This window comes from Barbus barbus, assembly GCF_936440315.1.
Source record: "Barbus barbus genome assembly, chromosome: 32".
Classification (NCBI taxonomy): Eukaryota; Metazoa; Chordata; class Actinopteri; order Cypriniformes; family Cyprinidae; genus Barbus; species Barbus barbus.
Window position 1 is genome coordinate 19,811,950 of NC_136760.1, and position 17,703 is coordinate 19,829,652.

Sequence of the window (17,703 nt, forward strand, 5' to 3'; positions counted from 1 at the left end):
CTTAAAAATACAGTGTTTCTGGACTGCTTCCATCCTGTTCAGTCACATTTCAGTGTCAAACCCAATATTAATTGGTTTCTAACAACAGCCCTATTTGTTTTCCTATACCATAGTTCACCTAGGAGGCTAAATATGTGTTCATATTCAGTATTCAGAGACTAAAGATTTTTCTTGTCTACTAACAGTCTTTCATTTGAGCCATTATAGTCAACTAATCACACTTTTATATTAATGTAATTACTTGCATATATTTTGAGGGAGCAACTAAGCCATAAAGAGCCTTCAACAGCCTATTCTGCACTCAAGTGCACACATAAAGCTTGCAGCAAAACACCGGAGATATTTAAATGATCTGTTAATAAACTAGTGTTTTCTGAGTCAGTGTCTGCTGCAAAGACAAAGTTGATAATGGTGACTCGCCACCTAAGTTGTTTCCACTGTTATCAGGGAAAAAATGGCAGTGATCTCACCAGCATCTTCGTGTTATGCAGTAAGGTTGCTAATTACTTCCACACTCTGCACAGACACTTGGATATGCGACTGATAGTGCAAATTTATTTAGGTTAACATTAGAGCGAGCGGTTGCTAAATACATATTTAAATTTTAAATGAAAATCCATATATGAGATTGATGATTAATAGGCGAACATTTGGATTCAACTAAAATAATCTAACCCAAGTCTTGTGTTTGATTAGAAATGGAACTAAACTCTATTGTTTAGACATCTTATTGTTCATATTGCATTTCAGCGCTTTAAAATGCACTTGTGAAAAATTAGTCTTGTGGTTTTTACAGAATGTGGAAAAACTGGTTTCATTCAGAGCCAGTGTGGTTGTTTGGAGGAAGCTACAGTTCTTTGTTCTTGGCTGTGATAGAAGGGGTAGGTGGAGTTTCTGGTTAGATGCAGAGGTTATTAAACTTATTAAACTTGAGACAGAGAACAACAACATCTTTCAGAGAACAATGTGTTAATCTATTCATCACGAGTTTGTGATATGAATTTGGTTGTACACAGTCCGTTTAAACAATAGAGGGAGTTATTAGGTATAACCAATGAATTTGAATGATTAGTTTGTTGTGCTTGTTAAGAAATTAACTACTAATATAATTTTTATACACATATTTGTTATCGCACACACACAGCAAAATAGAAAAAAAGGCAGAAACTGTCAAATGGTAAGTTTAATGTCACTTCACAGTGTAACAATGTGCAAGATATATGCTTTTCTAAAGCATATAATTAATCTATATATTAAGTAGGCTATTTACTGTTATTCAGTAATCATCAGACAAACATTTAAAGCAATGCATAATGATTGGGAGCAACGTGTCACTGGTTACATACATTGCAAAACAAATAAAGAATACATAATGACAAAAAAGGTTTTATATACAGTACATAGTACATAAAAAGTGGTGCTGCTTTAAAATATATGAACAATGTAGAACTGTAAGTTTTTCACTGTGAATTAACTCTCATACTAATTTTGAAGTAATACTTGACATATTAAGAAATGTGCATTGTGCACAAGTAGTACTCCAAATAAAGTTTAATTATCATTTTTATATCAGTAAGTCTCGAGCGATATGTCAGTAAATATGTTAATAGATTTGAACTATACTTAGAATTAAATAAATACATTTTAAATATATTACTTTTTTTTTTTTTACTAGGGAACTCATAATTTCATGTACATTTTTATTTTTCATATTTACATGATTAATGTACAGGCAAAAGAGGATAAGGAACTTTAGATAAGCAGATTACCTCGTCTGTTACTCAGTAACACCTTATTTTCCACCTGTATGAGTAAATGAATTAGCTTTAATGTCCCATAGACCATCTGACCTTTAAATTAGAGATGTGTACAACATTTCTATTATTTCGATGGTGATGAGAGATTTCGCATTGGACTTTGTTTTGTGTCCTCAGTGTGATGGGCAGGGTTCAGAGTGAGACCTGGATGCCGGTCAATTAGGAGTTTTACCTGCAGATAATTTCAGTAACTTTTATTTATAAAAAAGTTTATTTATATTTATTTTAAAAAAGACAGTTCCTTTACTGTGAATTATCATCTTACCTCATCCTTGCTTAGACTTTTTATGTATTTCTTAATCTCTTGTACTGTGTCTGGAGGCAGGGTCTGATCCCCCCTTGAGTCCTGAATTTGATGACACTCAGACACACTGGAGAAGATGGCGATGAGAGATGAAATATAATAAATTAGTAGTTAATTTCTACTCATATTACCATTGATTCTAGAACAGCTTGTGTCATTAATTATCTATTGTAGAGTTGTACCATGGTTTGCTGCCTTCTTGTGTCAAGATCAGACTGTTTTTCAGATCATTTTGACTAACGCAGGTCTCCTTCTTAACATGTGTGTGCGTTTCATTACAAAGCAGAAAAATACAAATGCCACATTTATCATAACCACAGTGCTAAATATACAGTATCTGATGATTTTAATTCGGAAAGGATAGAATTTTACTCAACAACTGACACACACACACTCAATACTGTAGTTGTTTTCTCTAAAGCAGAAGCACCCGTCTAATAGTATTTCCAGTATACAATTAAGGATGTATCCACAGAATTAGGATTAGTGTGGACCACTAATAATAATCAGCCACTAAAAACCTGTACGAGTCTGAATATGATGCTACAGCCCTGTTTGAAACGGTAAAAATCACCTGTTGTCCAACTCAGTAGAGGCACAGTTTCCACTGAAGCTGATTGATTGCTTAGAACGATTGTGATCATCACTGGGGGAAAAAAATCACATCAGAAAAACAGAGATGTTGTCAGTCCTAGTGTATTCAGCATAAGAACATTCTAGTAGCTTTTCCACAACTGCTGTGATCTTGGTAAAACTGACTTATGAATACAGAGAATTGTTGCTAAAATTTTTATCATTTCATTTGATTTTTTATTTTGTGGCGCAGCTGACACAGAAGAGCATACGCTGTTTGCGTTCAGTGGATATTTTCCAAAATGGCGCTAGGGTGAGGTGGAGGAGAAGAATTTGAATAAAGAATAATTTTTTTTTCTTTTGCGCACAAAAAGTATTCTCGTAGCTTTGTAAAATTACGGTTGTACCCCTGATGTCACATGGATTATTTTACTGATTTCATTGCTATGTTTCTGGACCTTGATCTTATAAGGACCCTTGTTGTCTATGGAGTGTCTGAGAGCTCTCAGATTGCATCAAAAATATCTTAATTTGTGTTCCGAAGATGAACGGAGGTCTTATGAGTATGAGTCATGGAACGACATGAAACGAAACAGTGCTCTTTGGTAGTGTTCAAATATAAGAAAATCACACATATGTTGCATCTGGGGCATGAAGCAGAACACATTAAAATGTGGTAAAAAACAGTAACACACTGATAATTCATATATTTATCGTATCTTGCATAACTGACACAATTGTGCAATCTCATGAGGTAAATAACTCAGAAAATTACTTTTTATGTTTGCATGCGGTGTCGTCCTCCTGTTGGTCATCTTCCAACACCATATGCCTAATCAGAATAGGTCAAAGAATAATAATAGTAAACTGTCTCTGAAAATTGTGTTTTATCGACAGAGTGCATTCCAGGAGGCCAATGGCAAAAGTGCTCTCAAATACTTACACTGATCCCATGGACATGTATTCACTGCTGTCCTCTGGACGTACATCCTGCTTTCCGTCTTTCTCATCTTTTTTCTCAATAACTGGAATCTGCCAGATCGAGGTTAGAGTTTGTTTGTGTATTTTGTCATATGCATGCATTTGTGAAAGAAACTGTTTAATTGTGTAAAACCTTGCGTGTTACTGGTATCGGAGGTTCGCTGAGCTTGCGAGGATAGTCATAATGATATTGTGGCGTAGATTTTAATTCAAATGCTGACCATCTGTCATCAGACTGATCTTCACCGTTTGGTTCTGAACAGTTCACAGGTACAGATGTTGATCTAGATCTCTTGTCCTGTGGAAAAAGTTAAAGCATGTGAGCATTCACAACCTCTCAAAAAACTGATCTTTTTGTTTCTTATGATGTTAAAACCTTCTGATCAAAATAATTATTGTTTTTGGTTACTGGATAATTGCCATATTTCCTTATGTGTTTTTTTTATTATTCTCAAATATAGGAAATGGTAGTAAGTATCAGTAAGTGTGCTAACATATGACTGATAGTTTAAGCATCTATGTAAAGACAGAGAGGGAGAGACAAGGTTTGTTTACCTGAATATCATCTGTTTGTCGTGGTTTATTTTGTGATTTCTGGGTCTTCATTGCCTCGAGTAATGCATTGAGCCAACCATCCACATCAGTACTAAAAAACACCAGAAATCATTTAACACTACTTTCATGGACCTATGTTGAGATGGAAATTAGAGATATGGTTAAAATAATGGTGGCAAACCTGTTTTTTCCAATAAGGAAATATTCTCTAGAGTGTTTTAGTATGTCGTCTTCCACCTTCAAGAACAGCACAGAGGATGGAGAGCCCTTGGATTGTTTCTTGACCCAGTCCCACTTCTGATGTGTCTCAGGGCTTGTGAACAGCAAGCTGATCCTGTAAAACAGAAAGACGCTCTCATTGTAGTATGAAAATACTTCATGTATTTATTTGTGAGACAGTCTTTTCCTTACTTAGAAAGGTCTATCACTCCCAAAGGCTTTTCTCTCCTTTCATTTACATGGTATGTTAGCTGGTAGGATTCCCCATTCGTTTTGGAGAGCACAAAGAAACGACGCTTCCATGATTTCTGTAAGAGATATATAAAACTGCTAAGTTTCTTAAACAGAGGAACTGTCTTTTACAGACTGCAGATATTTCAGTTTCAGGTTGAATTGCAATATGAGACATACAGTGTTTTTAGTTAGGGCTTTTAGAGGGGGGGACTTGACCAGGTATCCAGTGTACAATTCCTCCTCCGTCGCTGGTTCACTGGAAAATTTTGCAGTTGCTGCTGCAGAAACATAATTATATCTGATCAGCATTAAATGCTGCACAATTCCATTTAGTGTTTAAGCTCCTTGATTATACCATTTTTCCTAGGAGATTTTAGACTTACAAGATATCTTGTTGTTGGACATCCTGATGTTGTTTGCTTTAGTTCTAAAATAGATGTGAAATGTTTATGTTTTTTTTTTTTTACTGTAAGCCACTGATTTATATTTGATAAACAGAAGTAAACAACAGCAATGTATGATTTCCGCTGTCAGCAGCACAGTAAGACTAATTACAGTGCAATGGAAATGAACCCTCCACCATATTTCAAATGTATAATATGTTATATAATAATATTACATGTCTTTTAAACTCAATTTTCTTTTCTCAGATGAATAGTATCAGCATTATTTTTCTACATGTTACAAGCATCACAAAGCAGAATCATCATATCGGTAGCCATATTCTATATTATTATTAGTTTACCTTGTGTCACGGTAAAATCAGTGTCCACTGAAAAGTTCTCTCAACGTGTATGTTATGATGGTAGTTTAGGAGGAAACTAAAGGTCCTTTGTTTCTTCCAGAGTGTTGCTGGTAAAAGGTGTTGTTTCAGGTTATATGTGAGCTCACGTTTAAGTTCCTCCCCTTTGACTTTGTCATTCCTTTGAAGGACTTACCAGACAAACGTGTTCATGTCATTGTGTTATTGTGGAAAACATCATGCTACAAAAAGAAATGTAGCTTCTGAAGCACATACTGTGAGCTATGACTGAATTATGTACACATATACAGTATCTCACAGAAGTGAGTACACCCCTCACATTTTTGTTAATATTTTATTATATCTTTTCATGTGACAACACTGAAGAAATTACACTTTGCTACAATGTGAAATAGTGAGTGTACAACTTGTATAACAGTGTAAATTTGCTGTCCCCTCAAAATAACTCAACACACAGCCATTAATGTCTAAACCGCTGGCCACAAAAGTGAGTACACCACCAAGTGAAAATGTCCAAATTGGGCCCAATTAGCCATTTTCTCTCCATGTGACTCGTTAGTGTTACAAGGTCTCAGGTGTGAATGGGGAGCAGGTGTGTTAAATGTGGTGTTATCGCTCTCACTTTCTCATACTGGTCACTGGAAGTTCAACATGGCACCTCATGGCAAATAACTCTCTGAGGATCTGAAAAAAAACCGAATTGTTGCTCTACATAAAGATGGCGTAGGCTATAAGAAGATTGTCAAGACACTGAAACTGAGCTGCAGCACAGTGGCGAAGATCATACAGCGGTTTAACAAGACAGGTTCCACTCAGAACAGGCCTCGCCATGGTCGACCAAAGAAGTTGAGTGCACGTGCTCAGCGTCATATCCAGAGGTTGTGTTTGGGAAATAGATGTATGAGTGTTGCCAGCATTGCTGCAGAGGTTGAAGGGGTGAGGGGTCAGCCTGTCAATGCTCAGACCATACGCCGCACATTGCATCAAATTGGTTTGCATGGCTGTCGTCCCAGAAGGAAGCCTCTTCTAAAGATGATGCACAAGAAAGCCCGCAAACAGTTTGCTGAAGACAAGCAGACTAAGGACATGGATTACTGGAACCATGTTCTGTGGTCTGATGAGACCAAGATCAACTTATTTGGTTCAGATGGTGTCAAGCATGTGTGGCGGCAACTGGATAAGGAGTACAAAGACAAGTGTGTCTTGCCTACAGTCATGTATGGTGGTGGGAGTGTCATGGTCTGGGGCTGCATGAGTGCTGCCAGCACTGGGGAGCTACAGTTCATTGAGGGAACCTTGAATGCCAACATGTACTGTGACATACTGAAGCAGAGACTGGGCCGCAGGACAGTATTCCAACGTGATAACGACCCCAAACACACCTCCAAGACGACCACTGCCTTGCTAAAGAAGCTGAGGGTAAAGGTGATGGACTGGCCAAGGATGTCTCCAGACCTAAACCCTATTGAGCATCTGTGGGGCATCCTCAAACGGAAGGTGGAGGAGCGCAAGGTCTCTAACATCCACCAGCTCTGTGATGTCGTCATGGAGGAGTGGAAGATGACTCCAGTGGCAACCTGTGAAGCTCTGGTGAACTCCATGCTCAAGAGGGTTAAGGCAGTGCTGGAAAATAATGGTGGCCACACAAAATATTGACACTTTGGGCCCAATTTGGACATTTTCATTTAGAGGTGTACTCACTTTTTTGGCCAGTGATTTAGACATTAATGGCTGTGTGTTGAGTTATTTTAAGGGGACAGCAAATTTACACTGTTATGCAAGATGTACACTCACTACTTTACTTATTAAGTACAGCATAATTCATGTATATATTACGTAGGCTACATGTTATTCAGTAATCATCTATCTAAAGAGTGACTGAAGCATTTGAATCAATGCATAATGACTAGGAGTAATACATCATTGGTTAAATGCTTTGAAAAACAAAATACACAATCACAGAAAACCTGTATATACACAGTGTATAACGTACCTCATACTGTTAGGGTTATTAAAAAAAGCAGTATATAAAGTACCTCATACAGTTATGATTTGTAAAAAAAAGTGCATCTTTACAGAGGTTAAAATACATGAACAGTTTTGAACTGTGAATTTTTCAATGTGAATTAACCTTCATACTTGTTATAAAGTAATGCTTGAATCTTGTTCTTCACATTAACAAATGTGAACTAATAAACCAACTACCAGTCACATAGTTTCATGTACAAATACAGTCTAGATGTTACTGATTTATTTCACCCAGTGGCATTTCAAGGTCAGAGAATCGTAACATTCACATTGTTTTACACATTTAAACATGGTTAATGTACAGTCAAAAGAGGACAAGTTACTTTAGATAACCAGACTGCTCTTCTGTTCTTCATTTACACCTTGTTTTCCACCTGTATGATTGAATGAGCTTTAATGTCCCACAGACACATTTCTAATATCTTGATGTTGATGAATTCACATGAGATTTGTTTCTTGTCCTCATTATGATGGACAGGGTTCAGAGTGCAGAGGCTGGGATCCTATGAGCTGCCGAATAGTGAGTTTTACCTGCAGGTAATTTCAGATGCATTAATTATAGCTCTCTGAATGTAGTGAGGAAAAAAAAGCATTATTTTACTGTGAATCATCATCTTACTTCATCCTTGCTTAGTCTTCTCACGTATGTTCAAGTTCAAGTTCAAGTTGAGCTTTATTGTCATTCCGCTACATGTGGGGACATACAGTGGAACGAAATGTCGTGTCTCGCAGGACCACGGTGCTACATAAATACAGACATACAACAGTGAAGTAAAAAAAACACTATAAACCTATACACAACTAACCTACTGACAGATTTAACTATAAGTATACTATATATAAGTATTTACCCTATACAAACTAAAAGAATAAAGGATAAAAAATACAACTATACGAATGCTTCACATAAATATTACCCTATACAAACAAAAAAATAGAAGATAAAAAAATACAGACTATACGAATGCTTCATAAATACTGTACATGTGCAAAGAGAGACATTTGAGTCAGCAGCTGGTTGGGGAACAGTGCAGGATGATTTGTAGTGCATGAGCATGTAAACATACATATATTGCTGAGTCTTTTGTGAGATTGTGCACACGCAGCAGTGTGTGTAAGTGTCCATAGTGCACATAGTGTAAAGTATAAGTGTCCATAGTGCACATAGTGTAAAGTGTGAGTGTCCATAGTGCACATAGTGTAAAGTATAAGTGTCCATAGTGCACATAGTGTAAAGTGTGAGTGTCCATAGTGCACATAGTGTAAAGTGTAAGTGTCCATAGTGCACATAGTGTAAAGTGTGAGTGTCCATAGTGCACATAGTGTAAAGCGTGAGTGTCCATAGTGCACATAGTGTAAAGTGTAAGTGTCCATAGTGCACATAGTGTAAAGTGTGAGTGTCCATAGTGTAAAGTGTCCATAGTGCACATAGAGGAGAGTGTCCATAGTGTAAGGAAAAAAAAATAAAAAAATTAAAGTTCCATACAGATTTTCTTCGGTGTGGTAAGGTTTGGGGTGGGGGGTGGTCCATGTTCAGGAGGTAGGGGTTTGCATGGGGTTTCAGAGGGGGGCGGGGTGGTTTGAGTTCAGGGCTCTCACAGCCTGGGGGAAAAAGCTGTTGAGCAGTCTGGCGGAGCGGGCTCTGATGCTCCGGTACCATCTTCCTGATGGTAGGAGCTGGAAGAGACTGTGGGAGGGATGGGTGGAGTCCTTCACGATGCTGTTGGTTTTGCTGGAGCATCGTGTAAGGAAAATGTCTGAATCTCTTCTACTGTGTCAATAAGCAGGTCATTGAAGGCCAGGATCTGATCCCCCTTATGGAAGAGACACGAGTCCTGAATCTTCCGACAGTCAGAGACACTGGAGAGGATGAACGCACAACAATGAGAAACACAATGTAAGTTGTTCATTTGTACTCATGTTAATTTTTTTTCTCTATCAGGATAGGGTACATTTTAAACTGTAGTAACTGTAATTATCATTGAGAGTTGTACCATGGTTTGCCCTCTGCCTGAGTCAAAATCACTGTTTTTCAGATCATTTTGACTAACGCAGATCTCCTTCTGAACATGTGTGTGTGTTTCACTGCAGAATATAAATATGCATTGATAAAATTCAAACAGATGTCACATTTTCATGCTAAATATTGCTGTATGCATAATACACTAATAAGAAAGTTAAAAAGAGGTGACCTCATTCAGGTGCATTTAGCAGAAAAACGCAGTTCTAGCTTTGTCAAAAGATGCATTCAAGGCAAAATTTACCATTTATTTTCATCGTCCTCATCCTGATTGACTGCACCATTGCACAGAGGACTCTTGACCATTAATGGAAGTGCTGAAAAAGACAAACAAAAAATAATCAAACATTAAACTTAGTGAACGCATTACAACGTATGAAATGGCAACAGACACTGAGTAAATCATATCTTACACTACTGGCACAATAGTGCATGAGGTACATAACAGTGAATCAAGACTTCAAAATTACTTTTTCTGCATGCATGTAGTGTCCGTCTCCTGTTGGTCAAATTCCAAAGCTCTTTGCCTAATCAGAAACGACAACAGACAAATTGTATTTTATTAACAGAGTACATTTTACATTCCACTAGGCCAGTTAAGGGGAAAAAGCTCTCAAACACATACAGTGACGCCATGGGCATGTATTCACCGCTGTCCTCTGCAGATTCATCTTTCATCTCGCCCTTCTCATCTTCATCCTCAGTAACTGGATTCTGCTAGATAGAGGTCTGAGTTTCACTATAATGAGGGTGTCTTTCTGTTTTAAAGGATCAGCCTGCTGTTTATTGGACCCGAGGCACATCAGAAGTGGGATCATATTCATTCATTCATTCACCATCATTTAGATCATATTTCACATTGCCTCACTACACAGTTCTATGAAAGCCAGCAATGTGAAATATGATCTAAATGATGGTAAAAACCAGTTTTCTCCAATGAGGAAATAGTCTCTTGAGTGTTTTGGTGTGTCGTCTTCCACCTTCAAGAAGAGCACAGAGGATGGAGAACACTTGAAGTTTTTTTGGATCCAGTCCCACTTCTGATGTGCCTCGGGTCCAATAAACAGCAGGCTGATCCTTTAAAACAGAAAGACACCCTCATTATAGTGTGAAAATACTTCATTTATTTATTTATGACTTTGACAGTCTTTTCTATACTTAGAAAGGTATATCTCTCCCAAAGGCTTGTCTCTCCTTTCGTTGTTTGCGTGATATGTCAGCTGGTGGGGGTCTTCACCCATCTTGGAGAGCACAAAGACACGACGCTTCCATGATTTCTTCTATAACAGATAAAACTGCTAAGTTTCACGAACAGAGGAACTGTCTTTGACAGACAGCAGATATTTCGATTTCAGTTTGAACTGCAATATGAGACATACAGTGTTTTTAGTTAGGGTTGTTAGAGGGGGAGACTTGATCAGGTATCCAGTGTACAATTCCTCCACCATCGCTGGTTCACTGTAAAATATTGAAGTTGCTGCTGCAGAACAATTAAAACAACATTAAACACATTAATGCCTCATTAATGTTTAATTAATGCCTCAGTTTAATTTGAGTTTTACAGGTTGTCTTGATTATCTCAAGTTTCCAAAGAGATTTTTTGACTTACTTGGTTTCTTTTTGTTGTTGGACATCCTGATGTTGGTGATTAAATTGTAAAATAGATGTGAAATGTTTGTTTTGCTGTAAGCCACTGATATATCTGATAAACAGATGTAAACAACAGTGATTTATGATTTTGTAAAAAATAAAAAAATGCAATGTCATCACAAGAACAATTCAAATGCAATGGAAATTAATTGTATTAAATTAAAATATCTTTATGAAAGTTTTAAATTCAAATGAATAGTATCAGCGTTATTTCATTGCATGTTACAAGCATCAAGCAGAATCATCATATCAGTAGCCATAATCTATAATAGTATTGCCATACCTTGTGTCACCGTAAAAAGTTATTCAGCTCTCACAACGTGTATGTTATGATGGCAGTTTAGGAGGAAGCTAGAGGCCTTTTGCTTCTTCCAAAGTGTTATGCTGGTGAAAGGAGGAGTTTCTGGTTATATGTGAGCTCAGGTGTAGGAATCCCTCTCCTTTGACTTTGTCTGTTATTTGTTTGTGGAAACTACCAGACAAACGTGTTCTTGGCATTGTGGTGTTGTGGTAAACTCGATACCACAAAGAGAAATTTAGCTTCTAAAGCACATGCAGTAAGCTGCGACTTAAATATGTACACATATACACTCATAGTCTTATACACAAGCTGGCACTTTACCGTTTATTTGGTTATAGTTATTTATTAGAAGCTCTTGGTCCCTTAGGAATGCAAGAGGTATAGCTTAATAAGTTACCAAGCCAAAAAATTATTAATTCTTTCTCTGTATGCTGTTGGGGATTTTAGGGGGAAATCTTGACTGATGGATTTCAGTAAATACTCTAACGATACTGTGATTGTCTTTCCTCCTCCGTTTTTCCTAGTTTTTTTCCAAGTGTAACATGCTCTTGGCAGGTTGAGTTGGGGTTGGGAGTGATTAGGTGGTTTTATCATTGACGGCATTTGATTTTGTGTCTCCAAGGGTTAAATTAATGTGTGGTATTCTACACAGTATATAACAAATAATTGTCATGACAAATAAATGTCATAGAATCAGAATGTTACAACATTTTTAACTACTTGAATGTACATTAACTAATTAATATGCATTATAAGCCTATAAAAGGAAAAAAAAAAGATTTTATAGTGATAAACTATATTATAGATTTTTAGTGTGATAAACCGATTAGTGTACATGAAGGGTGTGTAAGTGCACTGTAGATGGTACTGTAAATGGGAATGTTTCTCTGTTGCACTTTGTTTGTTCCAGACCTAAAAATACATGCAAACTTCTGACCTGTTTTTTGTTTTTTTCACCCGGCACTCTGTACAGAATGCAAACATTCATATAATTATTTAAGCATATAGATAAATTGTACAATTAAACTGTATTTGAGGACAATTTAGGAACTCCAACATTTGTAATAAACCAAGAGTAAATCTTTATAATAAAAAAAGCTACATATTTCTGGCATCCATCTGTCTCGGAAGACTATGGTAACGCCCTGTCTGGTTTGTTCAGTCTTGTTGAGAGCAGCATCTGATGTGTTGGTGACCTTGTCCCGCCATGTGATGCTTAAGATCGCGAGAAGACAGTGAAGGTGGAAGCTCTCCAGGCGGTTCTCCTGTCTGATGTATGTGGACCAGGTCTCACTGCCGTGCAATAAGGTACTAAGGACGCATGCCTGGTACACCTTGAGCTTAGTGTTCACCATCAGCTGGTTGTTGCCCCGCACTCTCTTGTTCAGCTTTGCCATGATGGCGGCGGCTTTGGTGATGCGTTTGGAGATCTCGTAGAGGTCTGCAAGCCCGTCGGGACTCGACGGGGCCCGACACGCGGAGTCCATTCGGGCCGGTCTCGGGCCATTTTTTATTTTTTTTTTACAGGTCAGACTCGGGCTCATTTATCTTCTCTCCTTTGATTGTGCCCATATTATGCGCAGAGCACACATGGCAACTGTATGAAATACTGATTATATTATAAATATTACAAATCGCCTACGCAATAAGCAACGCATATTCGCACGCATTAGCCTACAGGTGACAGTTGACCATGCAGAGCATCAGGGAGAATTTGGAGCGTGGTTACTAATAAAAGTTCCCAATGCTTCGGGAAAAGCTGCATTTTGGATCATCCATGCATTTGATGATGATCCTGACTCGCCGTCTCCTCATGGATTTTCATGAGTTTTTCAGAAGCGCTCCTGCTCAAAACCGAAACTGCTATTTTTCCCCCCTTTATTTAATGTCTTTATTGCATGCTTTGTTGATATTTTGAGTGCACACAAATGAAAGTAGGCCCTTTACAGTTCCGAACAATGAAGCCTCTTACCTTTATGAGCAAAAATGACAGCGTATTTGAAATGTTTCCAATGCAAGTGATCGCTCTGGCGCATCCATGTCCTGTAAGGCGCGCTTCAGCTTGCACTCTCCACACAAACGACTGGATAAGCATCAGTGCACATTAACCTAGGTTAAGCCTTTAAACTAACATCGTGGAGCTGTTTTATAACTATAAATTTAATTTTAGACAAGTCGTGATAATTTGAGAAGGCTAAATATATCAAACATAGGCTATGATCAACTGTCTGCCGCTGGCCACTTGGTCCTTACTTTAAAAAAAACAAAAAACTTACATTTAACAAAAAAAAAAAATGCTCCAAACATTTTTCTAAATTAACTTAATAAAATAACGAAACGACATACAATCACTTTGCCATTTCATACTAAACTGAAGTATTTTAATAGCTGAAACGGTATAAGCTGTTTTGGGAGAAGGGGGAAAAAAAGACGGACTTGGGCCGGTAATTCTGATAAGCTGTCGGACACGGGCCGGGCTAGGGCCTGAGCGTCTTGGGCCAGGGCTGGGCTAGGGCCTATATTTTAGGCTCGCGCGTTATCAGCTTTTGATGCTGATAATCAGGCCGAACTCCCTGCAGGCATGAGCGAACCGGTCCAACAGACTTTGAAGATCTTCTTCGGAGTGCGATGTCAGAGCGGCATCATCTGCGAACAGCATCTCCCTGATGAGCACTGTGAGGACCTTGGTCTTGGCCTTCAGGCAGGACAGGTTAAACAACTTCCCATCGCTTCTGGTGTGCTGGTGAACACCTTCTTCCGAGTCCTTGAAGGCAAAGTTCAGCAGCAGCAAGAAGAAGATACCGAACAATGTTGGCGCAAGGACACAGACTTGTTTTACACTGCTTCTGATGGTGAAGGGTTCAGATGACGCGCCATCGAAGTTGATAGTGCCCTTCATATCGTCGTGGAAGGAGGCAGTGATGCTGAGCAACTGTAGGGGGCAGCCAATCTTCTTCAGCAGCTGGAACAGGCCTCTTCTGCTTACAAGGTCAAACGCCTTGATAAGGTCAATGAAGGTGGTGTAAAGTGGCATTCGTTGCTCTCAGCATTTGTCCTGGAGCTGACGCACTGAGAAAATCATGTCTACAGTGGCTCTCTCTGTCCTGAACCCACACTGGACTCTGGATGTGGTCAGTGAGGACCTGTAGGCGAGCAAGGACCATGCCTGTGAAGACTTTGAAGACTTTCAGAAGAGAGATACCACAGTAATCGCTTCGGTCGCCCTTGTTCTTGTACAGCGTGACGATCTTGGCATCGCGCATGTCCCGGGACACCTTACCTTCTCTCCAACACTGACACAGGAGTTTGTGAAGTGGCTCAAGCAGGGCTAGCGTTCCATACTTGATGATTTCAGGAGATATTCCATCTTCACCTGGGGCTTTGCCACATAATAAGGCATCGATGGCTTTGTTGAGTTCCTCCAGGGTGGGCTCTACATCCAGCTCCTTTAGAACAGGCAGGTCCTCGATTGCGTCAAGTGCTTCCTGGGAGACAGAATTTTCTCTAGAGTACAGGTCGTGGTAGTGTTCAACCCATCTCGCTAGCTGCTTGTCCTTGTCTGTGATGGTCTCTCCTGTCTTGGATTTCAGGGGCGTGCTCTTCTTCACCGGTTTTCCTGTTGCTTGCTTGATGCCCTTGTACATGTGTCTGATGTCGCCGGTGTCTGAGACTTGTTGGATGTTGCCTGACCTTTCATCGTGCAGCCTTCAACACTTGCCGATTTCTCTGACTTCGATCACATTTGTACTCGGTCACTGCACTGCGTTTGGTGTTAATGACAGGCTCCATTTCAGCGATGTTAACCTCATACTAGTCACCATTTTTGCACTCCTTCTTGCCATAGGTCAGCATGGCCGCACTGTAAATGGTACTGCGGACAGAGTTCCATTTGTCCTCAGCATTCTCAGCATGGTCTGTATGTTCCAGCTTCCCATCTGGAGGGCTGGTGACTTGGTTTTCTTCTTTTGTTGCTTGCCTGGTGCGTAGTTGACGATCTGCTTGTTGAGTTATGGGACTCTAAGCTCCAGGCACCCACTGAAGCAGGCAGACTGTGCGGGTCAGCACCTTACTGGCTGGGGGCTGCCCAGCTTGAGGCAGGCAATAGCTGACCAGTGGGATTGCAATGGTCCCTCCCTCCGTCGAGGACAACCTGTAGCGTCCGACTTTACGCCAATTGACTTATAATTCATAAACTGCTGTCCTCCGTGTTGTGCTCTTGCCGGACGGTGAGACCGGAGTGTCCTCTCCAGGGCGCAAGCCTGGGCAAAGTACATGAAGACCTTGTGCTGCCCATTCAACAGGGTCCCCCCTCTCGGCCGCACTGACTTAATCCAAAGGAACGCAGAGCATTACATTTGGATCCAGTTTGGCTGCATTAGCTGCTGGAAAGATGTCGATGTCGACGATTCAATGATTACGTCATTTTCGTCATCAGGAGGGCTCGCTGATAGCTGTGCACCCCATCCGTGTGCAGGCAATTTTTTGAGACCGCGCGGACGGTGCGCGTACAACAGCGCATGCGCGAGGTGAATGTTGAGAGAGCGCAAGTCAAGTAGGTGGTACTGCATATGTGTTGAGCTCGTCTGTCCGCACTCATCCACGGTTGAGTATACCCGGGCCTTAAGCCACACGAGCAGGCCAGGAGCTGGACTTGGTTGTCAGAGGCTGTTTGAGATGCATGCCATATGGGACCATTTAATACAACTTTTGCAGTTCATGTCATTATCACTTTCAACTGAGGTGTCCAATGCAGTGCCATTGTAAAAACATTCATTTTGCTTTGGTTTAGTGAAAGTCAGTGAAACAAAATGTATTATTGGTATATAAAATATCTTTGAATTTACATTCATTTTTGGAAATTAATTGAACATAATTAATAATCATTAAAAAAACCGATGAAGCCTGACAATTCAACTGTCATCATCCCCATTATTTATTTCTGTTCTGTTTCTCAACTGTATCTCTGGCAGCAAAGGGTTAAATAAATCCCTTTACAATAACAAGAAATATTTCTAAAATTAACAAACCTCTTTTTTTCTTAAAGGTCATGTGCCAGCTGCTGGAGGTTAATACCTGGAGGTTCACAAGTGTGTCTCTTTGACCCAAATGTCTGTGACATGACAGATGAGTAATTTAGATCAGCTTGAAATTAATTGTATACCATGCACACTTTTGAACGATATACATGAGACAAAACAGAAATGTCAAAACATTTTCTATGGGATCTAACCGTCTGTATATGTCAAATCCTCCATCTCCTATGTAGGATATCAGAGACTGAATCAGACAATTTTAAGATGCATCAGAACATTGAAACCTGAGGAGCTGGAATGCAGAGAGGCCTTAAAGGATTAGTTCACTTTTAAAAAAACTTTTGCTGATAATTTACTCACCCCCATGTCATCCAAGATGTCCATGTCTTTCTTTCTTCAGTCGAAAAGAAATTAAGGTTTTTGATGAAAACATTTCTCCATAAAACGGACTTCAAACGAAACGATCGGTCATTTCAAAAATAAATAAAAAAGTTTAAGTTTTATAAGCACAAATGCTCGCCTTGCTCTGTTCTGTGATGCGCGTTCATGACATCACGTAATACGCAATGACGTTGAAAAGGTCACGGTTGACTTAGGCGGAAGTACCGAGGTACTTGAGTACTTCTGCCTACCTCAACCGTGACCATTTCTACGTCATTGCGTATTACGTGACGTCATGAACGCGCATCACAGAACAGAGCAAGGCGAGCATTTGTGCTTATAAAACTTCAACTTTTTTATTTATTTTTTAAATGACCGATCGTTTCGCTAGATAAGACCCTTATTCATCGTCTGGTATCGTTTAAAGCCCTTTGAAGCTGCACTGAAACTGTCATTTGGACCTTGAACCGTTTGGGTCCCAATGAAGTCCATTTTATGGAGAAATGTTTTCATCAAAAACCTTAATTTCTTTTCGACTGAAGAAAGAAAGACATGGACATCTTGGATGACATGGGGGTGAGTAAATTATCAGCAAAAGTTTTTTTAAAAGTGAACTAATCCTTTAAGGAAACAGGACGTCATAAATCTAGTTTGAAGCAAGCAATCTAATTAGCAAGCCTCTTTCATCAAACAGCTTGCAACACTGAGACAAAAGAACACTTATTGATAATTCCAATTCAAGAAGGAGACTGTCAAATTTGTTGCAAGTAATCAAGACTGATGGTCACATGTAAGCCTGTGATAGACGGTAACTCTCTCTTGGACGGGTCTCCACACATAGAAG

The 17,703-nt window shown here is 39.3% G+C and overlaps 1 protein-coding gene across 1 annotated transcript; it reads right to left on the minus strand.

The window, feature by feature from the left end:
* Window positions 1-1,165: 1,165 nt before the first annotated feature.
* On the minus strand, window positions 1,166-5,535 carry LOC306852636 (uncharacterized protein). Its single transcript, XM_079389633.1, has 12 exons — window positions 5,429-5,535; window positions 5,067-5,110; window positions 4,861-4,961; window positions 4,642-4,757; window positions 4,412-4,564; window positions 4,231-4,321; window positions 3,809-3,973; window positions 3,638-3,726; window positions 3,470-3,526; window positions 2,696-2,767; window positions 2,083-2,188; window positions 1,166-1,989 (listed from the first exon to the last, which is right to left on the minus strand). The coding sequence occupies exons 2-12, from the start codon at window positions 5,086-5,088 to the stop codon at window positions 1,882-1,884; spliced, it is 1,080 nt and encodes a 359-aa protein (XP_079245759.1). The 5' UTR covers window positions 5,089-5,110; window positions 5,429-5,535; the 3' UTR covers window positions 1,166-1,881.
* Window positions 5,536-17,703: the final 12,168 nt, after the last annotated feature.